The 25,225-nt window shown below is 39.6% G+C and overlaps 2 protein-coding genes and 1 non-coding gene across 17 annotated transcripts in view; 1 reads left to right on the top strand and 2 right to left on the bottom strand.

Moving 5' to 3' along the window:
* Depdc5 (DEP domain containing 5, GATOR1 subcomplex subunit) overlaps nt 1-17,864 on the bottom strand; it is a 147,983-nt gene extending 130,119 nt beyond the window's left edge. For 10 of the 12 annotated variants that reach the window (XM_077108702.1, XM_077108706.1, XM_077108704.1 and 7 more), the window contains exons 1-8: nt 17,779-17,864; nt 16,870-16,987; nt 12,864-12,951; nt 12,341-12,387; nt 10,493-10,578; nt 9,508-9,591; nt 5,916-5,965; nt 201-270 (exon numbers count right to left, since the gene is read on the bottom strand). In XM_077108702.1, coding sequence (XP_076964817.1) covers nt 201-270; nt 5,916-5,965; nt 9,508-9,591; nt 10,493-10,578; nt 12,341-12,387; nt 12,864-12,951; nt 16,870-16,927 — 483 coding nt within the window. In that variant the 5' untranslated portion in view covers nt 16,928-16,987; nt 17,779-17,864. Of the gene's footprint in view, nt 1-200; nt 271-5,915; nt 5,966-9,507; nt 9,592-10,492; nt 10,579-12,340; nt 12,388-12,863; nt 12,952-16,869; nt 16,988-17,610; nt 17,676-17,778 lie in introns of those variants that run through there. The other 2 variants (XM_077108703.1, XM_077108708.1) reach the window with 2 other exon arrangements.
* Nucleotides 10,264-10,335, bottom strand: Trnaa-ggc (transfer RNA alanine (anticodon GGC)). Its single transcript has one exon. It is a non-coding gene; the product is annotated as a tRNA-Ala (tRNA).
* Nucleotides 17,865-23,740: 5,876 nt separating the features above from the next.
* The window catches only part of Prr14l (proline rich 14 like), a 64,950-nt gene continuing 63,465 nt past the window's right edge, over nt 23,741-25,225 (top strand). For all 4 annotated transcript variants that reach the window (XM_076838204.2, XM_076838195.2, XM_076838188.2 and 1 more), the window contains exon 1: nt 23,741-23,856. The gene's annotated coding sequence lies outside the window, so the exon portion shown is untranslated. The remainder of the gene's footprint in view (nt 23,857-25,225) is intronic.

Genomic DNA, 25,225 nt, shown 5'->3' with positions numbered 1-25,225 from the left:
CAAAACAAAGATCAATCCCCAACCTGCAAAGATACAACTGTAAACATCAGAGTTGCAGAGCACCCTGATTCTAATTCCATAAAGGCAAACCAATAGCAATTATGATTTTTTTTTCTTTGTTTTATTTTGATCTTAGGACTAAGACATAATACTACAAGGAAATAAAACCAAAAAAAAAAAAAATACTTTATAAATCTTACCCTGGTATCTTCACTGATATAACCACACATGACCTTCTCATTCTTGACCCACAGCTCACCAGCTTGTGCCCTGAAAGGAAAGACAAACATAAATTATTACAAGTCTTAAATCAAGAAGAAATAGGAACTTCAGATAGCTAGCTCTACTCTAATAATTATACCCAAATGACTTGATTAATTACACACTTACAAAAAGAATTCCATGAACACATTACTCAACATAAAAAAAATTTCATAGTGCATTGAATACATAAAAACAAGAGCTCTTAATCTGGGAGTTCATAGATAATTTATACTTCTAAGGAAGAGAGAACTCCAGGGAATTCATAACCCTCTGAAATGCAAGATTATCTGGGCAGAATTATCTGGGCACATAAAAAGTTAAAAAGCAGTTGTTTGACAAGATAGTGCACACCTGTAATTCCATCTACTTGAAAGGCTAAAACAGGAGGATTACAAATTTGAGGCCAGTGTTGGCAATTTACCAAGACCCTGTCTCAAAAAATAAAAGAGGCTTGGCACAGTGGCACACACCTGTATTCCCAGTGGCTCAGTAGGCTGAGACAAGAAGACCATAATTTCAAAGGGGAATTGCTAAGCAATTCAGTGAGACCCTGTCTCTACAAATAAAATACAAAATTGGGCTGGGGATGTGGCTCAGTGGTCTAGTACCTCTGAGTTCAATCACAGTATCCCAAAATAAATAAATTAAATAAATAAGTAAAAGGGGCTGCAAATGTAGCTCAGTGGTAGAGCATCCCAGATACAATTCTCAGTACCACACGCAATCTGGCTCTGTTGAAAAATTTTAATGGGGCTAGGGATGTGGCTCAAGCGGTAGCGCGCTCGCCTGGCATGCGTGCGGCCCGGGTTCGATCCTCAGCACCACATACAGACAAAGATGTTGTGTCCACCAAATACTAAAAAATAAATATTAAAAAAATAAAAAGAAATTTTAATGACAACTTAGTATTACATTTTTCCAGCTTTTTTCCTCTAAAAAAATTTAAGGGTATGAGGGCTGAAGTTGCAGCTCAGTGGTAGAGCTCTTGCCTAGCCTGAATGAGGCACTGCATTCGATCCTCAGCACCACATAAAAATAAATAAATAAAATAAAGATATTGTGTCCATTTATAACTAAAAAAATTAAGGGTATGAAATGGATAATAGTAAAAAGACCTGACTAACCTGGGGAGAAACTAATCAAGGAAAGAATCCCAGCCCTAAGTGCTATTTATTAGTTAAATGACCCTGGGGAAACTCTGAGAGGATCAGTGTTCTTATTGTATAAAATGAGCTGTTATGAGAATTAAACCAGATGATGTGGGAAACTTCAGAATAATGCCAGGATAGGGCTAGGGATGTGGCTCAAGTGGTAGCGCGCTCGCCTGGCATGCGTGCGACCCGGGTTCGATCCTCAGCACCACATACAAACAAGGATGTTGTGTCCGCCAAAAACTAAAAAATAAATATTAAAATTCTCTCTCTCTCTCTCTCTCTCTCTCTAAAAAAAAAAAAAAAAAGATATTTAAAAAAAAAAAAAAAAGAATAATGCCAGGATAGAAGTGTTCAGTTAAGAGTACTAGGGGCTATTCTTATAAGTAAGAACTACAACAATAGCAAATATTTTAATAAAATGCTATCTTGGAGAGATATCTGAGAACCAGGTAATCATCATCCCTCAAACAACTACTTAAGCCCTTCTCTTCTACCAATCTCCTTCTTTCTCCCCAGTGTCCTCACCTGCCCAGTTGAAGAAATCAATCCTCTTAAGGAAGGAAGAAATGGGCCTGGAGATGTAGCTTAATATTAGAACATGCTCTTAGCATATGCAAGGTCATGGTTCAAGATTTGGTTCCCCAGAACAAAAAAAAAAACAACATACGTGTGTATGTGTGTTGTATATACATATATATATTACATATATATATACATATACTATGTGTATAAATAACACACACACATAAAACATACGTACATTAATATATATATAAATAAAATAAAAGCCAAGAAAATGCTTATGTGCCCTGAGTCATAACAGAGACTATGATAACTGAGACTACCCAGGAAAATGCTAGACACTCTCAACCTTTCTGAGCCTCTGCTGTATGTGTAAAATAAAGAGGATTAGACCAAACCTTTGGTTTTCAAGCATGCTTCTCATGGTCCTAAAAAATATATCTCATAATATGCTATTGCCCAATTATGTCTCAATGGTCAAGTAGAATAAGCCTGACTTGAGAAGGGGTCACTATTTCTTTAATATTACAGGTTGAGCATCCCTAATCCAAAAATCTAAAATATTAAATTCTCCACTGCCTACATGATGCCACAGTGGAAAAATCCATTGACCTCACTGTGATAAGGGTCAGAGTCAAAAGACAAGCACACTAAAAGCACTGTATAAAATTAGGGTTGCAAATATAGCCCAGTGGTGGAGTATGCACAAGAAGCTGATTTCAATCTCCAGCACCACAAAAAAGTATTTAAAAAAAAAAAAATTAGGGGCTACGGTTATAGCTTAGTGATAGAGCACTTGCCTCACACATGTGAGGCACTGAGTTCGATCCTCAGCACCACATAAAAATAAAGAAAAAAAGATATTGTGTTAATCTATAACTAAAAAAATATTTTTAAAAAAATAATCTCAAGCTATGTGTAGAAGGTAAACAAAAAACAAATGAATTCTGTTTGCACTGGGGTCCCAACTCCAAGATATCATTATGTGCATGCAAATATTCCAAAATCTGAAAAAAAAATCCAGTTTCTGAAATACTTCTAGAGCCAAGCATTTCAAGTGAGAGATACTCAACCTGGACAGGCATGGTAGTGCATGCCTGTAATCCCAAGGTCTTAAGAGGCTTAGGCAAGAGAATCCCAAATCTGAAGTTGGCCTCAGCAACTTAGTAAGACCCTGTTTCAGAATAATAAATAAGAAGGCTGGGTATGTAGCTTAATGGTACAGTGTCCCTGGGTTTAATCCCCAGTACCACATATACACAAAAAGAGATACTCACCCTGTACAGTTTCAATGTTCCCATGTTCTGTGAGTTTCATTAGCAAGAAGCACTCTCCATATAAGCTACCAAACACCATATCAGTGGGGTCTCTAAACAAGCTCATTGTTAATAAATTAACTTACCAACTTCTCCAAGTATGTATATGCAAAGCAGTGTTAAAGAATTGGCTTAGATTCCTGCATTTTCACTTCCTATTAGGGGTCAAGCCATAGCCCTTTCTGAGACCAGGTTTTTAAAAATCAGCAAATGTTAATTAGAATCTTGCCCCTTCCCTCTTCTAGAGCTCTCAGGAATATTAAATGGCCTACCATTAATGAGAAGAGCTAGTAAATAAACTACAAAATGTTATTATCATTCCTGTGGAAATAGTGATTTTGGGGGGGGGGGTTGTTTTTGATGGTACTGGGGGTTGAACCCAGGGGTGTTCTACTACTGAGCTACATTCCCTGCCCCCACCTTTCTCAATATTTTTTAGTTATACATGGACACAAGATCTTTATTTTGTTTATTTATTTTTATATGGTACTGAGGATCAAACTCAGTGCCTTACACATTCGAGGCAAGCACTCGACCACTGAGCAACAACCCCAGCCCCTTCCCTGCCCCTTTTTAATTTTATTCTGAGACAGGGTCTCATGGAGTTGCCAAGGCTAGCCTCAAACTGTGATCCTTCTGCCTCTGCCTCCCAACTCACTAGGATTATAAGCATGCACCAACATGCCCAGAGAGAAATAGTTGTTTTTTAATGCAGGTATACACACAGAAAATAAGTGGATCCTTATTCCTTGGTCTTAATTAATTTGTCTTTACCTAATTGAAGCTAAGAATAACCCTGAGGCAGAACTCTTTTCTTTTCTACCAGTTCAAGAAATAGAGAAATGTTGCTGGCAAATGTAAGCACAAAATCCATATCCTGTAGGACACAACCCAAGTAACACAGATGACTTCCCACAAAGAGGCAGAATGGCACATTGCCAATCCCTAGATCAGGGTGAAGAGACTTGAGGGGCATTAGTTCCATAAGCTTGGCCTGGTCACTTCCCTCTCTTTTATCAATAACTGTTTGGGATCAATGGTCTCCACCATCCATTATAACCAAGTTTCATCATTCTGGGAACAAAAAGCTAAAATAACAAAGTGTGGTCACTGGACAGTCATCTACATTACATACCTTTGAAGAAGTTAAATGTTCAACAGTGGTATATTAATAATAAATTATCAAACTATATAACAAAATATCATGGAATCATTTCAATAATGTTTACAAGGAGTTCTAATTTCATAAGAAATATTTATACACTTTTAAACAACAAAAGAACACAAAATAGTATACATAGCTGGGAATGGTGGTACATGACTATTATCCCAGAAACTCCACAGGCTTAGGCAAGAAGATCACAAATTCAAAATCAAAAGGTCTGGGGATAGGTCAGTGACAGACGTCTTGCCTGGCAAGCATGAGACCCTGGCTTTAATACTGCCCCCCCCACCCCCTGCTGCCAAAGAGAAAAAAAGAAATGTAAGACATCTGAGAGGGTTGTTTTATTTTTGGACTTGGGGACTGAACCCAGGGCTTACTGCATGTTAGGTATGCCCCTGGTCACTCTGAGAGGGTTTCCAAACCAGGGCTCAGCAAACTATACATAGCCTATAGATCATATAAAGCCCATATCCTGTTTGTTTTTGTTGTTGTTGTTGTTTGTTTGTTCTTTGTACTTGCAGATGGACAGTATGTCTTTATTTTTTTAACTTTTTTATGGGGTGCTAAGGATTGAACCCAGTGCCTCACATATGCCAGCCAAGCACTCTACCACAGAGCCACAACCCCAGCCCATAGTTCTTTAATTTAAAAGGAATTTCAGGGCTGCAGATATAGCTCATGGCAAAACACTTGCCTAGCATGTATGAGGCTCTGGGTTCAATCTCCAGTACCACAAAAAAAAAAAGGAGGATTTCAAAAAGATTTTTTTCTATTTTCATTACAAACTGAAATACAGAAATAATTTTAACAAATATAGAGCACTGCAATATACTTACAAAGGCAACAAATCAGGAACTACTATTCTAGTCACTATTATATCCCTAAACCTATTTTCTAATCTGTAAAATGAGGTTTAATTAAATATATTCATCTAAGGCTGGGCATGCTGGCACATGCCTATAATCCCAGGGCCTTAGGAGGCTAAGGCAGGAGAATTGTATGTTCAAAGCAACTTAGTGAGACCCTAAGCAACTCAGTGATACCTGTCTCTAAACAAAATATTAAAAAGGGCTGGGATGTGGCTCAGGGGTTAAGCATCCCTGGGTTTAATCCCGGGTAAATAATAATATTAATAATAATAATAATAATAGATCAGATCTTAGGTTTTTTCTAGCTCTAATATATATAAGTCTAAAACTCCTTTGATACAGAAAACCAGGGCTTCAGCAACTTCTACCACTAATCTTAAAACTACTATCATACCTTTTATGTAATAAAATACCAAAACTACTATCATACCCGTGTTTTAAGCTCTTTTGTATTTTATTACACGGGTATGATGGTAGTTTTTGTATTTTATTACATAAAAGGTATGATAGTAGTATTTTATTACACGGGTATCCATGTGCCTCAAGTGCCTTATGCAGCCCAGTTCTTGCACTAGATCCTACTTCTGTTTACTTACTGGTGGGTCAAAAGTGATTTAATACCTACCTGATGCCAGCAAATTCCACCTTCTGGGTGATATAGGCACATGTGCTGACCTAAAGGAAAATAGAGAAAGAGATTCAACCTGTCAAGGCCATGCAAACAAGATCTCCTGGCTTTCTAATTTTTCCTAACAATTCAAAGTGTAATCAACATGGAAGTAATAGATTTACCCCACAGGACACCATGTTGGCATGAGTATAATAAATTCTTAAGAGTTTGGCAAGTATACACCAGCATTATTCTGCTAGGCTATTCAGTGTTAAATATGTTGGGGTTCTTTCTTTTTTTAAATACCCTTCAAAGTCTAATTATAGGATAAATTCAGATGTATATCAGGCCATATATTTTGTAAAATGCTCTTGATTTTTTTTTAAATTAGACTGCTAATGACAGGATTTGTTTATTTATTTAGTTTTATTTTTTTGTAGTGCTGGAGATTGAACCCAGGTCTTCAAGCATGCTAAGCAACCTCTACCACTGAGCTACATGGCCAATTCTTAAAATGTTTTATTGTTGTTGTTGCACTGGGGATTGAAACCAGGTGGGCTTAACCACATCCCCAATCCTTTATATTTTTTATTTTGAGAAGGGGATTATTTTGTGTAGGCTTGCTAAATTGCCGAGGTTGACCTCAAACTTGCAATTCTCTCACCTCAGCCTCCTGAGTAGCTGGGATTACAGGTGTGTCATCACATCCAGATAAAATACTCTTGATTAAAAAGTTTTATTTGTAGGGGCTGGGATTGTGGCTCAGTGGTAGAGCACTTGCCTAGCATGTGTGAGGAACTGGGTTCAATTCTCAGCACCATATAAAAATAAAGGTCCAATAACAACTAATAAAATATATTTTACAAAATTTTATTTGTAAAAATTATCAATTTTTGTTTATAGTATACCTGACTGATGTGATAAAATTCCATTGTCTTACCATAAAGTCTTGATGTTCAACACAAGGAAAGCAGATATTGTAAAGCATGTTCTGAATTTTAAAAGTGCAAAACAAAGCCACCAAGTTTAAATTAAAAAAGGAAAAAAGGTTAGGAAGTATAGACAATAATAAAAACAATATTAATAAGTGATCAGTTTGACAAATATACTTCACACATTTACAGATAACTACATGTAAATAATTTTGTTGTTGTTTTAAGGTACAGAGGTTTGAGCCCACAGGTGCTATACCACTGAGGTATATATCTGGAATGTTTTTATTTTTAATTTCAAGACAGGCTCCAGCTAAGTTGACCAGGCTGGTAGTGAACTTGGTACTGCTGCTTCAGCCTCTCAAATTACTGAGATTAAGATTATAGGTATGCACGGCACCAAGCTATATATACATTTAAATATATACAGATGCTAGATGCCATGGCACATGCCTGTAATCCCAAGTACTCAGGAGGCTAAAGCAGGAAAATCTCAAGGTCAACCTCAACAACTTAGCCAGACCCCTGTCTCAAAAATAAAAAGGGCTGGAGATATAGCTCAGCAGTACCTCACCCCTGGGTTCAATCCCTAGTATCACAAATTTATTAATTAAATACAGCAGTTTCTCTCTCTCTCTCCCTCCCCCCCAAACACAGCAGTTTCTCTCTCTCTCTCTCTTTCTCTCTCTCATCCCTGGGTTCAATCCCTAGTATCACAAATTTATTAATTAAATACAGCACAGTTTCTCTCTCTCTCCCCCCCCCTCCCAAACACAGCACAGTTTCTCTCTCTCTCTCTCTCTCTCTCTCTCTCTCTCTCTCTCCTGGGTTCAATCCCTAGTATCACAAATTTATTAATTAATTAAAGCACAGTGTCTGTCTGTCTCTCTCTCTCTCTCTCCCCTGGGTTCAATTCCTAGTATCACAAATTAATTAATTAATTAAAGCACAGTCTCTCTCTCTCTCTCTCTCTCTCTCTCTCTCTCTCCCTCCCTCCCTCCCTCTCTCTCTCTCTCTCTCTCTAATAGTGCTGGGTATTGAACCCAGTGCTTCAAGCATGCTAGGCAATTCTCTTTATAACCAAGCCACACGCCCAGCCCTATTTCTCACTTTATCTTGCATTTTTAGAAAATGGAAACTTCCCTCACCAAATTAAAATATAAACAAAGACTTTTCTTCCAAAAAATACACATTGCATGGAAATTCTACTTGTATTTGTCATTTCATAATACACAAAAACTCCATAAGAAGAGTGTTCAGTACCCAGTCACAATTTTAATGAATAGATCATTTTAAATGGAAAAAGGTCATCAAAAATTAGCCAGTAGCGTACACCTGTAATCCCAGCAGCTCAGGAGGCTGAGGCAGGAGGATCACAAGTTCAAAGCCAGCTTTAACAACTTAGTAAGGCTCGAAGCAACTAAGTGAGACCCTGTCTCTAAATAAAATATAAAAGGACTGGGGATGTGGCTCAGTGGTTAAGTGCCCATAGGTTCAATTCCCAGTACCAAATAAATAAATAAATAAATAGATAGATAGATAAATAGGGTGGGGGATGTGTAGTTCAGTGGTCCAGTGCTTGTCAAGCCTGTGTAAGGCCTTGGTTTCAATACCCAACACCTCTAAAATAAATAAATAAATAGAAGTCAGACACAGTGGCACATGCCTGTAATCCATGCCTGTAATAGGATAAATTCAGATGTATATCAGACCATATATTTTGTAAAATGCTCTTGATTTTTTTTTTAAATTAGATTGCTAATGACAGGATTTGTTTGTTTATTTAGTTTTATTTTTTTGTAGTGCTGGAGAAGGGCACCAAGGCAGAAGGATCACAAGTTCCAGGCTGGCGTCAGCAACTCAGCAAGGCTTTAAGCAACTTAGTAAGACTCTGTCTCATAATAAACAGGCTGGAGATACAGCTCACTGGTAAAGCACCCCTGAGTTCAATCCTCAGTACTAAAATAAATAAATAAATAGGGCCTGGAGTGGTGGTGCAGGCCTATAATCCCAACTACTAGGAAGGCAGAGGCAGGAAGATCGAGTTCAAGGCCAGCCTCAACAATTTATTGACATCCTGTCTCAAAATGGAAAAGAAAAAGGCCTATGAATGTAGCTCAGTGGTAAAGTGCCCCTGGATTCAATCAAAAGAAAGAAGTAGGTCTAGGGGTGTAGCTTAGTGAGAACTTGCCTCATATGCATAAGGGTCCTGGGTTCAATTCCCAGCACCACAAAAATAAGTAAATAAGGAAAATGGGAGGAGGGTACAGCAAAAAGCAGTACAGGACTGGGGATGTAGCTCAGTTGGTAGAGTGCTTGCCTCACATGCACAAGGCACTCCCTAGCACCATAGCACCACCCACACACACACACAAAAAAAAAAAAAAAAAAAAACGGCAGCACAACCTGGAAGCCAGAAGACCTACTTCTATAATTTCCCATTCAAGCCTAAAATGTAAAGTAAACATCTGTAACAATAAACAAAAACAAATCTCAAAAACAACTACAAAGAGAGTTGAAGAAGATATGACAAGATGTTTACAGTAATTGTCTGCAGATGCTAGAAGCAGAAATGATTCTATATTCTTCTCCCTAAAAGATCTTATAAATCTCTATGATAAAGAAGAATTATTTATATAATGGAATAAGAGGCTTTTTTTTAAATCACATCTTACCAAACTTTTCTTTAGTCGCCACATATCCCCTCGGCCAATGTATTGATCCTTAAAAGTTAATTCCACTAGGTCAAGGGTCACATCCTAAAAGGAATAATCAAACATACCTCTCTGCATTACTTTGCCACACTTTATAATAATAAGATAATGCTCACTCATCATGAGAAAAACACTTTTGCAAGAAAGAAAACTATTGAAAGATCATCCTAAATAGCAGAATCCCAACAAACAGAATTTTATACACCAAAGGTTGTTTAAGTACAGACGATAAGTTTCCAACAGATCCTATAGCACTTATCACATTTAGTGAAGAGTAACAAAGTACTAATTTTGTGTTTTAGTCTGTTTGCTATTTTAGTTTGCTTGTGGTTTGTGTTTTTGAGACAGGGTCTCATTATGTTGCCCAGACTGGTCTTGAACTCACAGGCTCAAATGATCCTCCCACCTTAGCCACCTGAGTAACCAGAACTATAGGTGCACACCATCATGCCCTGTGTTTAATCTTGAATTCTACCATACAAATATAACATTGAACTTTATTTTCCTATATGTCAATAATACCTTTCGACAATGTTTTTTACCTATTATAGCATTTCAAGAAAAAAATTAGAAATAAAGAAATTTTAGTAATTTAACAGAGAATTACACATACATCTTCACACATAGAATCTTACTAGAACAAACTTTGAAAAGCACAGGGGGAATTTAAATGAAATCTAGATAACACCTATAATCTTTATTTCTTTTTTGGGGGGAGGGGGGTGCTGGGGATCAAACCCAGGGCCTCACGCATGCCAGGCAAGCGTTCTACCACTGAGCCACATCCCCAGCCCACCACCTATAATCTAAATGACCTATATATATAATCACATATTTAATTATCTAACACTATACTTAAGTAACTCATTATTTCTTTAATGACTTAGACTTGGAGAAAGGATACTAATCATTCAAAAAGATATTCAAGTCCAGAACACAGACATACTTTAGGGTCTACAACATTCACGTATACATCTTGATAAGGTCTTAGCCGGAACACTTGAGTCACAGTCTGGTCCACACTGATAGTTTCTGAAACAGAAAAAAAATCTGAATCAGAGAACACATTTTGAAAAACAGGTAAACATATTCTAACCTATAAATATGGAGATATTAAAAAAGCAACACAACTGATAACCTGCCTTGGGCAAGACATGTTCTCTGCCTTCGAGGAACTTAAAAAGAAACAACATTGGGCTGGAGGTATAACTTAGTGGTAGAACATATACTTAGCATACTGAACCCCTAAATTTAATCCCCAGCACACAAAAATAGCAATACAGCAAAATAAGAACGTTCAAAGACCTATTAGAAATTCATTTAAAAAAAAAAAAGTTTTTCTTGTTCAGAATGAAGATAATAATGTAGTTCAGGAAGTTTTCAATGAGCCCTAAAGCTTGATAAATAAGAAATATAACAGGTGGCAGAAGATGGGGTAAGGGTATGAAGGAAAGTCTTAAGAAGACACACCAGGGGCTGGGGATGTGGCTCAAGTGGTAGCGCGCCTAGCATGCGTGAGGCACTGGGTTCGATTCTCAGCATAAACATAAAATAAAGATATTATGTCCACCTAAAAAAAACTAAAAAATAAATATTAAAAAAAAAAAAAGAACAAGACACACCAGGGGTTTTTGTTTTTTTTTTTTTTTTTTCAGTGCTAGGGATCAAACTGAGGACCTTGCTGATAGTAGGTAAGTATTCCACCACTAACCTACATCCCTAGGCCAGAATTTTTTCCCATGAAATTTAAATATCAAATAGTTGAATATGAAAAGCTGATATCAAAGCCCTTTAGGAGAAATCACAAGGGTGTTTTGGTTTGTTTCTTTGAAGTACTATTTAAAGAATTATTTCCTATAAAATAATATATGGGTTCCTTGGACAGCATGGCATAGCCATTAGAGGAAAAGGGAAAGAATTTGGATCCAGAGTGAGTAAGTAGTTGGGCATAGTGGTGCACATCTATAATCCCCATTATCTGGGAAGCTGAAGCAGGAGAATCACAAGTTCGAGACCTGTGTGGGCAACTTAGGAAGACCCTGGATCAAAATATATTTTTAAAAAGGGCTGGGAATGTAGCTCAGAAACAGAATCCTCCAGTTCAGCGCCCCCCCACCCGCCCCTCTCCACCCCCTCTCCCCACCCCCCACCCCCTCCCCCCAACACACACACACATTCCCTGTACAGAGTTTGAACAAGTATTAGAACAATCATCAATATATGTTTCTTCCATGCCCCTACCTCACCCAGAGTTGCACTTAAATATTTTGAGGGGAGGAAAAAAAAAAAAAAAAAAAAAATATATATATATATATACACACACACACACACAAATATATATAAATAATATTTAGGAAACTATGCTTTAACAACATCTTTTTTTTTTTTTTTTTTTTTTTGGTGGGAGGAATTAAATATAAAACTTCCCATAGTCAGATTAACTTTTCTCCTGACTCTAAATATAGTTTCTTCAATGCCCTCACGTTGCTGACAGATGAGATTCATTGGCAGTTTTGATAGGTGACAATTATTTAAAGAGGGAATAGAATTTGATAAGAAGAAAAGTACTCGCCCTCATACTCTGAGATTAGAAGTCTATTAGTTTCTAAAATAGTAAATATAAAATTCTCAAAGAAGAAAGCTCAAGGGGCTGGAGTTTTGGCTCAGTGATAGAGCACTTGCCTAGCATGTGTGAGGCACTGGGTTCAATCCTCAGCACCACATAAAAACAAATAAAATAAAGGTCCATTAACAACTAGTATTTTTTAAAAAAGAAGAGAGCTGTAATGTTTACCTTTTTGTAAATCCTCCTTAAGTGACTTGACTTGCAAAAGCAAAGGGCTAATAAAGTAAAAAACAAAGATGTGAGAGACCATAAGCAGTAATTCCCCAGCTTTCTTCAACCCCCACAAAAGATAAACAAATCACTCTTGGACATACTATAACTTGTAGCACTATGAGAATTCCATTAGAAACAAAGAAACTGTACTTGCAGGAAAAGTGCAACATAATCTTTCAGAGATGTCAAGTCAGCTTTAAAAACAGAAAGAGTAGACCACTTTAAAAAAAAAAAAAAAAGGAGCTACAGTTGTGGCTCAGTGGTAGAGCACTTGCTTAACATGTGTGAGGCACTGGGTTTAATTCTCAGCACTGTATATAAATAAATGAATAAAATAAAGGTCCATCAACATCTAAAAAAAAAAAAAATTAAAAACACTAATAGTTGACCCAATCTCAAAGGAAATTAGCATTTTAAAGTCAAACATCAATTGGAAGCAGCAGGCTGCCTGGTTTGCTTATCCTAGCAAGATGCTCACCTGTATTCATCGTTGGGGTGAGCAATCTCCACAATGTCTCCAAGCTTGATGTGAGGAAACACTTTGGGGTTCACAACTAGCTCATCATCTGAAAGACAATTCAATCCTAAATAGAAAACCGAAGCTGGGTCTGTAACTCTAAGGCGAAGCATGTGCTTAGCAGTCATGAAGCCCTGAATTAAATCCCAGAAACCCACCCCAAAAAGTAAAAAATAACAAGTAGAAAATGCACTCATAAATTTCTTCTTCTTTTTTTTTTTTTTTTTTTTGCACCATTGGGAATTGAACCCAGGACCTTGCACATGCAAGACAAGTGCTCTACCACTATGCTATTTTTCTAGCCCTTTTTTATTATGAGAGAGGGTCTCACTGAGTTGCCATGTAGCCTTGAACTGATGATCCTTCTGCCTAAGCTTCCTTTTTTTTTTTTTTTTTTTTTTTTTAAAGAGAGAGTGAGAGAGGGAAGAGAGAGAGAGAGAAAGGGAGAGAATTTTGAATTTTTAGTTTTCGGTGGACACAACATCTTTGTATGTGGAGCTGAGGATCGAACCTGGGCCGCACACATGCCAGGCGAGCATGCTACCACTTGAGCCACATCCCCAGCCCCCCTAAGCTTCCTGAGTAGCTGGAATGACAGGAGTCTGACACCATATGCTATGGGTTTTTTGTTTTTGTGGGACTGTGTATTAAACTATTAAACTCAGGGCCTCATTCATTATAGGCAAGTGCTCTACCATAGAGCTATACCTCCAGACACTAAGATTTTTTTTTTTCCTACCAGGGGTTAAATTCAGGGGAACTTAATCACTGAGCCATGTCCCCAGCCCTTTTTATTTTCTACTTTGAGACAGGACCTCATTAAGTTGCTGGGAGCCCAAGATGCTGAAATGGCTGTGAACTTGTCATCCTCCTGCCTCAGCCCCCTGAGCCACTGGGATTACAGTCATACACCACAATGCCTAGCTATTTAAAATAATTTTTATTACTTCATTTTAGTTATACATAATATTATGATTCATTTGACAGTTTACAAGCACAGAATATAATTTGCTCCAATTTATCCCCAGTACTTCCCCCTTTCCCTTCCCTCCTCCTTCCCCATTTCCTTTCCTCTACTCTAGTGATATTTCATCTATTTATTTATAGTTTTTTAAAATTATTTCTTTATGGATATAAAGGTGAATTCACTGTGGTATAATCATATGTGTAAGTAGGAAAGTTTGGTCAGACTCATCCCTTTGCCGCTCCCTCCTTCCGCCTCCCTCCCCCTCACTCCACTTCCTCTACTCCACTAATTTATTTTCATAAAATCACAGCCCCACCCCATCTTTTTTTGTCCTTATTTTAATCTAGCTTCAACACATCCAAGAAAAACATTTGACCCCTGACAGAATTTCTGAGTCTCGCTTATTTCACTTAACATGATATTCTCCAGTTCCATCCATTTACCAGCAAATGCCTAATTTCATTATTCCTTATAGCTGAGTAAAACTCCACTGTGTATATGTACCACATTTTCTTTATCCATTCCTCTGTTGATGGGTATACAGGTTGGTTCCATAGCTTGGCTATTGTAAATTGTGCTGCTTATAAGCACTGATGTGGCTGCATACCTATAGTGTGCTGATTTTAGATGTTTTGGATATGTATCAAGGAGGAGGACAGCAGGGTTATATTACGGTTCCATTTCCAGTTTTTTGAGGAATCTCCATACTGTTTTCCAGAGTGGTTGTACTAATTTGCAGTCCCACCAATGGTTTTATTTTAGGAAGAAGATAATTACCTTTATTTAAGCTAATATTTTTTAAAAGTACATTTCACATTTCAAATATAACCCTACTCAATAAAATTCAGCCTTTCTGGGGATGTAGCTCAGTGGCACTGCAACATTTGCCCAGCACTTGAAAGCCCTGGGTTCCAGTTCCAGTAAGGTGGCAGATGGAAGAGATTCAGTCTAATGAAGTGAATGAAGCATTGGGTTAATCCCAAATTTATTTGATAAAACATTTCCATTGACAGTTTTTTGCCAAATCTCTGTGACGCCTCCTCCTAATTTCCATAGTCTGAATTAAGTTCCATGAGCACATATTTTGTTTTGTTTAGTTTCCTTTTTTCTATGTTTCTCATTAAACTTAAAGAGACCTTGTCATACTCATAATCTTTATGTTTGGCAAAAGTATATGCCTAACAAATATATATTGGTTGTATATTTATAATTTTCGGTACGTTACCTAGCCACATGTCTTATGTACATAAAAAAGTAGATTTATATACATTGCATGTTATTCACACTATATCCTTGTGTTATTCCCCATGCCAAAATTATTTCTGTTGTCTATTTAGTATCTATCTACTCCACAAATGTTTAGGCAACACCAACAGCACACAAAGTATAGTATTGACAATAGTCTGTACATTTTAGCGGAAATTGGGTTTTAAATATAGCCATGCCTGTGTCTGGTCCATTACATCATTTAAGTAAAGACTCAAAACATCAGATATAAAAACTACTATTTTCCCTTTTTGGCAGTCCCTACCCTCTAACGGCTTACACATATTTAATATAGGAATAAATGCATACTAAAATATAGATTAGAGGTTGGGGTTGTGGCTCAGTGATAGAGTGCTTGCTTCACATGTATGAGGCACTGGGTTAGATTCTCAGCACAGCATATACATAAATGAATAAAATAAAGGTCCATCAACATTTTAAAGAAATATATATATAGAGAGAGAGAGACAGAGAGAGAGATTTTTTTTTTTAATTTCTTTTCTAAATTTTTTTCTTCTATACCTCCAAGTGTGGAGGTATAGTTCAGTGGTAGAGAACTTGCTACATGTGTGAGGCCCTGGTTGTGATCTCCGCCATATATATATATATATATATATATATATATATATATATAACTTAAAATACATTCAAGTGCTGTGGCTCATTTATACATTCTCAGCTACTCAGAAAGGCTGAGGCAAGAGGATTGCAAATTCAAGACTAATCTCAGCAACTTAGTGAGACCTGTCTCAAAATAAAAAATAAAAAAGAGCTAAGAATGAGGATATAGTTCAGTGGTAGAGCACACCTAACATGTGGAAGCACCTGAATTCAATCCTCAGTACAGAAAAAAAGGGGAGAGGGCTAAAAAACAGACTTAATATGTCATTAATTGCAAATTCTGAAGTAAATAAGGTTGTTAAGATGTAAGGGAAAATAATTCCTTTACAAAAGAAAAAGAATATCATACTACCAAGTGCCCTACTTTTCTGCAGATTTATGAAGTCAAGGCTCTAAGAAAAACTATTGTAAAGAAAGCCCTTGAAGGCTGGGACTGTAGCTCAATAGTAGAGCACTAGCCTAGCATGTGTGAGGCACTGGGTTGGATCTTCAGCACCATATAAAAATAAATAAGAAAAATAAAGTATTGTGTTCATCTATACTTAAAAAAAAAAAAAAAAAAGGAAGAAAGAAAGCCCTTGATCTTGCAGATAAGGAAAACTAGAGGCTTACCTGAGATGAATATGGAAAGTCAGAGGCAGAGCTATTATGCAGATTATGCTTTAGTGCAAGCTAACATGCTGCATCCTGTCCCTTTTTATGCCAAGGAGACAGGCAAACTTTCATGCTTTGATCATACCTGTTCTATACACATCTATGCAAGGTCTCACTGACTCTAAACACTAAAATACCATTTTAGTTTCTCTTATCTGCCAAACAAGTGTAGGCTGGAATTTTAAATATACAGTAAATTTGTAATAAGCAACACAATTCAACAAATGAATGAAAATAAACTGGCAATATTCACAATGTTCATTAAAAGCCTGAATGAAAATACTTTTAGAAAGGGCCTGTGGTTTATAAGTCCTATCATACTTCTTATTCCTGCTTTACTCAGGAAAGTTGCCTGTCTAACCTCAACTGTCACATGAGTTGATGGGTAATTTTCCAGTCACTGGACACATGAGAATTTCAGCCAACTTGCACAACCCCCAAAGACCAATCAATACTGACCACTGCCCCCAAAGCCCTTCTTGTGGATGACCAGTTTGTAGACCTTTGTTGTTCTCATCTTGTCCTTTGGTTTCCTTCAGCTGTTCCAATCTTGGAGCAGAGAAGTCATCTTGCGTCCCTGCCATTGAAACACAAACAAGAAGGCTGGAATGTCAGACTTTCCTTGCACTCCTCTTCTGATTTTGGTGTTACTCAGTTGAGAGGAAGCGCCAAACACAGGATGAAATCACTCCGCCAATCACAAAGAGAGGGAAAACAATCCAGAATCTAAGAACTAAGGGTAATTGCGGGCCGGGTCTGGTCAAACCTCTAAAAAGATATTCTATCTATCGCATCCCTAAAGAGGACACTTGCAGTAAATGGGACATTCATTACTTGGTCTCCATCTATACCAATAATACCCGAATAATACAGAAATCTTAAAAGAGGTTAACCTACTCCATTTGTAGACAAAACACAAGGGACTTGCCCAAGGTCACTCAGACACTTTGGAGCACTCTCGCAATTTGCGTTCACCCTGGGCAAGGCAAGTATGAATAAGAGGAAAGCAGGGGGGGGGGTTCCATCAGTACGAACTCTCAGCGGATCCTTCCGCTGAGGCCGCTGAGACTCAGAGAGGGAGCAAGACTTGTCCAAGGTGACAAAGCAGGTTGGGGACTGAGTCGGGACTCGAACCGAGGCCAAGGCCCCCTCCCTCGGAGGCCCCCCACGCCCCAGCTCAGAGTGGGCAGCTCCACTCACCTGCAGCTCCGGAACCCCTTCCCACCTCAGGCCGGAGCCCCGAGGGCCGGACCCTCAGTAAGTACCCGCGCCTCCTCAGAACACCCCACGTAACCCCATACAGCCCGCAGGCTTCCCACCCCCGAGTTCCAGGAACCCGCAGGCCCTACACAGCCACGGAGAGCTCACCTGAGAACCCGCGCCGCTCCCGTAGCTCCGCCCAGGGGCACCGCCCCCCTTCCCGCCCCCGCGTCCCGGGCAGCTCTCGCCAGGCCTCCTCCTCGTCTCGGTGACCGCGCCACTTCCTCATCCGGGGCTCGCGCCAAGGGTGGGGCGTCGCCTGCAGCCTCTGCCTCTGACCGCTTCTCAGCGTTTCTCAGCCACTAGCCAAACCCTTTGCTTGCCTTGAGAAGGAAACGCGGAAATAGATTAGTACCCAGGAGCCTAGTTTTACACTTAGTGATCAGCAGCAGGGGAAACAGGGCGAGTGTCCCCAAGCTAAACTTCCTTGCATATAAACGAGGCTAATTACTCTCTCCTGCCCACCCCCCAGGGCTTCTGAGAGGTGTGAAAGGAAATTTCTGGGAGAAACTTTGGAAAATACAAAGGGCCAAGTGTATAAGACAGTGTAAAGGTTCCTATTAGCAAGTATCCATTTGGGGGATGTTTACAAACACCCCAAGACTTTCTGTGCTCCTCTGGCTATTAATAACAAAATAATGGCTTCCCATAATTTAATATCCTCATGTAGTTGTATGCCTAGTAGGTGGTAGATACTATTGTACTTCACAGACAGAGACTGAGGCTAAAAGACACAAACTCCTCGGAAGGATAGATCCAGACCTCACAGAGTCCAGCATGACACGTAAACACCCATAGCTCTGTCCAAATTCCCATCTGATTTGGACATTGGTCTTCCCTCAAGATGATAGAAGACAGAAGTGGAAGGTGGGAACAAGAGGTTAAGGGAATAATTCTATAAAATACCCCCTCTGTGGTGTCCCCACATTCTTATTTCTAAGAAGCAATTTATGTTCAGCCCTGCCTGTATTAAGTGGATGGGATATGTCACATTCCTCAGCAAACTACCTGTTATCCGCAGGAGAACTGCAGGCCCAAAATAATGTTGGATAAGAAGAACCCAAGTGACCCTGAAGGGGGAAACTTTTGTGACCCTTTAAACAGCCTAGATGCGGAAACTTGGGTAAATAAGGAAAATTCCTCTTAACCACAAGCTCTTTAAGAATTTATGGCTAAGAATCCAATTAGAGGGCTGGGGATATAGCTCAGTTGGTAGTGTGCTTGCCTCACATGCAGAAGGCCCTGGGTTCAATCTCAGACCCCCCCCCAAAAAAAAAAAAATTCAGGAATCCAATTAGAGCGGCCAGGATTGTGGCTCAGCGCTTGCCTTGCCTGCATGAAGTGGGTTCAATCCCTGGCACCACATAAAAATAAAAACAAAGGTATTGTGTCCATCTACAACTAAAAATATGTATATTTAAAAAAGAAAAGAAAAGAAAAAGAATCCAATTAGAGGGGCTGGGGTTGTAGCTCAGTGGTAGAGTGCTTACCTCACATGTGTGAGGCACTGGGTTCCATCCTCTGTACCACTTAAAAATAAAAATAGTTAAAAAAAAAAAAAATCAAATTAGACCTAGTCAGCATAGGCCAAAATGACCTAAAGTTGTCATGACAGTGGGGATGTGAAAGTCTGATGTCATCCTGCTGTCAGTCAAAATTCAAGAGGTAGACCTGGGTGGGACCCTCTGGAAACTTCTCGGGCATCCCCAGTAGAGCTGGCATGCAGGACATACATGCTGTCCCTAAGAGGACCCTCTCTCTCCCTTAAGAGTGTCCCCTTTCTCTTTTTCTGTCCCTTCAATAAATTCATGCCTGTTACTCTAGACAATATATCTGAAATCTTTCTAACTTGATCTCAAGGATGGTGTTTGAAGCTGTTGTCTTGGCATGGCTCAGAAGGCTGAGGTAGGAGGGTCAAGTTCAAAGCCAGCCTCAGCAACTTAGCAAGGCTCTTAACAACTCAATGAGACTCTGTCTCCAAATAAAATTCAATAAAAGACTGGGGAGAGGTTCAATGTTTGAGTGCCCCTGGGTTCAATCCCCAGTACCAAAAAAAAAAAAGAATGGGTTTTTGAAGGTGGCCTCAGTTTCCCAGAACACCACAGCCCTGTAACAAAGAGAGAGCACACCAGAAAACAGAGGTGTGGTGACTCACTCCTGTAATCCTAGCAGCTCAGGAGAATCTCAATTTTGAGGCCAGCCTCAGCAACTTAGTAAGGCCTTGTACAATTTAGTGTGACCCTGTCTCAAAAACGTAAAGGGATGTGGCTCAGTGGTAGGCACTTGTGGTTTCAATTACCAGTACCAAAAAGAAGGAGAAGGAGAAGAAGAAAAAGAGAGAAAAACAGAGCTGAGTGGGCTGTGTCCTCAGGGTTCCTGACAAGTTGCAAACACTGCTGCTGCCAATCTACCACTGTGGTCTACTAATCTACTTCTTCTTCTTTTTTTTTTTTTCTTTCTTTTTTTTACTTTATAGTGCTGGGGATTGAAGTCAGAGCTTATAGCTAGGCGAGCACTCTACCACTGAGCTACACCCCCAGCCCTTGGTTCTCTATTTCTCTAAACTGGACATCTGCAACTATAGAAGCCTGATTGCTTCCATTTTGGTAGCTGGAGAGATCTATTAATAACTGGAATGTGGTTTTAGGTCATATCATTCCCATGTTTCCAATCACAGTGACCACTAAATCTAAATAGTATTCCTGCCTCCAATTACACACTCCAATTTCATTTCCTCACAGCTTTAATACAAGCTCTACCAGTTTCCTATGATTTTGAGAAAATATATGAATGTTGAAGAAAAAGAAAACTGTAGTCGGGGCTTAGAAGTAGGCCAAGAGGACCCCTAGAGCAAGACAAGCAAGAACTTCCTTCAATGTAGATATTTTTGCTTTAAAATTCAGTATAAGTTGAGTAATTTAACTATTTTTTAAGTAATCATAAAAACTTTTCTCCTCCTCTTCTCTGAGGACAGAGTCTCACTGTGTTGATGAGGCTAGCCTCAAACTCCCAGGCTCAAATGATCCTTCTGCCTCAGCTTCTCTAGTAACTGAGGCTATAGGTGCATTCTTTTTTTTTTTTTATTTAAGAAAGAGTGAGAGAGAATTTTTCAATACCTATTTTTTTAGTTTTCGGCGGACACAACATCTTTGTTTGTATGTGGTGCTGAGGATAGAACCCAAGCCGCACACATGCCAGGCAAGTGCGCTACCGCTTGAGCCACATCCCCATCCTTATAGGTGCACTCTTTTGAAAGAAAAACAGGGAGCTGAGGCTGTATCTCAGTGGTAGAGCACTTGCCTAGCATGTGTGAGGCCCTGGGTTTGATCCTCAGCACCATGTAAAAAATTAATTAATTAATTAATTAATTAAAGGTATTGTGGAAAAAAAAATAGAATCTTTTTTTAAAAAAAGAATAAGAAAAGAAAAATGGATCTGGGTATGTAGTCAGTAATAGAGCATTTGCCTAGCATGGTTGAGGTCTTGGGTTAGACACCTGGCTGCTCAAAGAAAAAGAAAAGAAAAGCCATCCATAATCATGTACAGGGCAACAGTTACACAAATTTTCAAGGATAAAATGTTATATATAGGCAGATTTAGAGGCTCATGCTATAATCCCAGCTACTTGGGAGGCTGAAGCAGGAGGATCTCAAGTTTAAGTCAACCTCAGAAATTTAGCCAGACCCTGTCTCAAAATAAAAAAATAAAAAAGGCTGGAGACGTAGCTCAGTGGCAAAGCACCCATGAGTTCGATCTCCAATACAAAAAAAAAAAAAAAGAAAAAGGAAAAAAACAACCAGTTACATGTAACAGAAATGTTTACATGTTTAAATGTTTACAGGTCCCACCCAGAGACATCCCCAACATTGTTTTCTGTCTTAAGTGGTTGTAGAAAAGTCCTCCTTGTCAGAGGAAACTAACTTAATTCTCTCTTCTTGGCCTTCAGGAGAATGAGATTCCTTCTCCTGAGAGATGTCCCTAGTTGGTGTCATATCTTTTTTTTTTTTTTAATTGTTGATAGACCTTTATTTTTATTTATTTATGCGCGGTGCTGAGAATCGAACCCAGTGCCTCACACATGCCAAGCAAGTGCACTATCACTGAGCCCCAGCCCCAGCCCCAGCCCCTGGTGTTAAATCTTAGAAATGGAAAACATCATTTTTGAATGTGGCAATTCTCCTTTAAAATAAACAAACAAAAATCGAAAACGTTTAAGTTTGTGGCCCAGCAGTTGAGTGTTCCTGGGTTCAATCCCCAGTACCCCCCCAAAAAAATAGTTTGGAGGGGTCCTTTGCACTGCCTCAGTTTCAAGTCAAGGTTAGGGAGGACAGAGCAGATTGCCCCCAAAGGAGAGATCTTTCAGCTTTGGTTCTATAATCACTGTGCTACAATGATTTGAACATTGCCTGTTTTGTTTTGTTGTTTTGTTATGTGTCCTTGCACAAGATACTTCTTTTTTCAAATTTCTCCCTGTCAAATGAGGATAAAAAGTACATATCCTTCCTCCTTTACGAGATGTCTAAGGGCTACATGAGGTGAGGAACATATTACATTAGGTTTTTTAAAATTAAATGAACTGGGTTCAGTGTGTAATTCAGTGATAGAGCGCTTGTCTAGCATGCACAGGCCCTGGGTTCAGTTCCTACCACTGCAAAACAAAACAAAAACAATAATATATTAAAAGTGATACATGAATGTGGAGAATAGTATGAATTAACCAAAAGCAAAAAGCATGCAATTCTTCAGGAAATTGGCTCTTTTCCAAGTTTAAGGAGTTTATACAATATATCTGATGCTTCTTTTGGACCCCAACTGTGCCTGGTGCAGAGTTAGAAGCTAGAAGCAGGGCTGGAATTAGGATTAGGTGAGGCACTTGTATTTGGGTAAAATTGTTAAGGGTTGTGTCAAGAAGAAACCTCAGCAAGATGAACTATACATATATCAGCATATATATGAAATATGTAACAGTATATACGTTTATTTTGAGATAGCTTTGCTAAATTGTTGAGGCTGGCTTTGAACTTATGATCCTCCTGCCTCAGCCTCCTGAGCTGTCTGTAGGCTTGCACTACAGCACCCAGAAAAAATATCTTGATTAGAGATGAAAGATTTTTAAATCTCCCCCCAAAACTTTCAAATTCTATTTCTGGTCAGGCCAATGAGCTCTAAGAAGCAACAGATTTTATTTTAACATGTAACTGTGTGATTTGGGGATTAAGTCAATTATATTTTCTGGACATAATCAATTCCCTTCAGGATTTTTTGTTTGTTTTTTTGTTTTTGTACTAGGAATTGAACTAGGAGCACTTTACCACTGAAACACATCCCCAGTTCTATTTTTTTTTTTTTTTTGAGACAGGGTGTCGCTAAATTGCTGAAGCTGGCCTCGGAATCCATCCTACTGAGTGGCTGGGATTACAGGCTGCACCACTTGAGCCGGCTAATGGCTATTCTTTTCCTTTCCTTCCTTCTAATGTCGGCCAGACATTGCCTTTAGGTGTTGTGTATATTGTGATGAAAAGAACAGCGAAGAGTGAGAGGGGACAGACAATAACCAAGTCAAGAGTTGACACTACTTTCAACTAGAGTTAAAACGATGAAGAAATGAAAACAAAGTGCTATATTTAATTAAAGGAAGGGTGCCATTTAGATTTAGTAGTGTGATTAGAAGCAAGGGAGTGATGTGACCTAAACACTGATCCAGTATTAAAAGACTTCTAGAACTAATAGAGTGGAAGCAGGGAGGCCCCTAGAGTTGTAGATGTCCAGGTCAAACAAATGGTAATACAGAGCTCAAGGGTAGTAGCGGAGAGAAACACTGGGCCCTGGGGCTCAGCAGGAACTGAGCCAAAAAGGTGTGTTTCCCTTTAAAAGTGCGCCGCAGGGGCGGGGTTCATGATCGCTGCTGGATAGCAGAGGGCGGCAGTTCCGAGGCGGGAAGAGCGCCCTTTGGAGTGCGCGCGCGCCAGGCGGGGGTGGGACTTGGGCGAATCCGCATGGCTAGCTCAGGCCCCGGATGGGGAAGTGCGGGGGAGGGGGGGAAACCATAGAGACGGAGAGGCGGTAGCGGCCGGAGCGCCCACTGGCTCTCGGCTTCGTAGGCTCAAGTAGACTTGGCGGCAGCGGGGCTGCGTCTGCAGAGGCCAAGCTGGCGGGGCAAGCACCGGCCGGGGATCAGGCCTCAGGGTAAGAGGCCCGTGGTCGGAAGGCTTCGGGCATAGCCGCTCCGCCCACAACGCCCTGCGGGAACCCTCCTTCGGGCGGTGCTGGCAAAAAGGGGAGCCCGGGCCCCCGCCTTTCGGGGCGCTGAAGCAAGCGGAGGCTACGCTGCGGGCGGCCAAACGACCCAGAAAGGGGGAGGAGACTAGGGCCCGCGTCGCTAGGGGAAAAAGGCTTCTCCGAGTCATGGCTGCAAAGGGGGAGAGAGACTGCTTTGCAACCGAGATCGGAGGGGATCCCCCAACTTCTCTTCTTCGAAAGGCTGACGCCCCTTGTGGGCGTACAGTCTTTCTTGGTTCTGGTCTGTTAGCGGTGGGGGACCCAGTCCCAGGGTGCGAGAGGGGATTCGAACATAAGGAAAGATGGGGGTAGCCCCCAAATGAGAACGTTCACTCCACTTTGTCAGTGTCGTTCAGGTGAAGAGGGAAATTTTCCACTTCCCAAAAGTATTAGAAAGGGTCTACCTTCCCTGTAAGTTTAAAAAGTCTTGCCTTCCCTTGTCCATTTTTCACCTTTATCCCAAGATATAGAGGAGGACCCTGAGTTAACTTTATGGTATCAGAAATCAGCTTTTTTCTCCCCCTCCCCCAATCATGACCAGAGAGGGAGCCTTGGATTTCTTCTTCCCTTTTAGTCTCTTAGTGTGCAGTGAGCTCTTTCTCCTTTGCACAGTTAAGCTCATGGCTTTTAGGGGCTGGGGCTGTAGGTCAGTGGCAGAGCACTTGCCTAGCATGTGTGAGGCATTGGGTTCGTCACATTAAAAAAAAAAAAGAAAGAAAGAAAGAAACAAATAAAATAGAAACATGCTGACCATCTACAATTACCAAAAAAAAAAAAAAAAAAAATCATGGCTTTTAGATCAGGATAGTTGCAAAGCCTCTCCCATCTAACATCTTTGTGACCTTGGCTCATCCCTTAACTTCTCAGATCATTTCGAATTTGGGTTACTCCTTTTTTTTTTTTTTTAATATCTAAGGGATAATTTGTTGTTAATGCTTAGTATATCTTAATTTTTTGGCAAATTGTTACTGTTAATTCGTTAAGAAAGAAAACTGGGACTGGGGACATAGTCCAGTGGTAGAATGCTTCACTGCATGCACAATGCCCTGGATTAAATCACCAGCACCAAAAAAGAAAATAAATATCTTGCCCAAAGAAGCAGGTGTTTGCATACATCTACCTCACTATCACCACCCATCAAAAGTATTCAATACCTATCCGCTGGAGAAGAAGACTTTTTTCCCCACCCCAGGATGGAGAAAGATGTACCTTCCACTCCCCTCAGATCCTTACAATGCTCTAAATTAACAAAGAAAGCTTAGCTGAAAATAATCAG

Source organism: Callospermophilus lateralis, chromosome 1, assembly GCF_048772815.1.
Source record: "Callospermophilus lateralis isolate mCalLat2 chromosome 1, mCalLat2.hap1, whole genome shotgun sequence".
In the NCBI taxonomy this organism is placed as follows: Eukaryota; Metazoa; Chordata; class Mammalia; order Rodentia; family Sciuridae; genus Callospermophilus; species Callospermophilus lateralis.
This window is presented reverse-complemented; position numbering and strand designations above follow the sequence as displayed.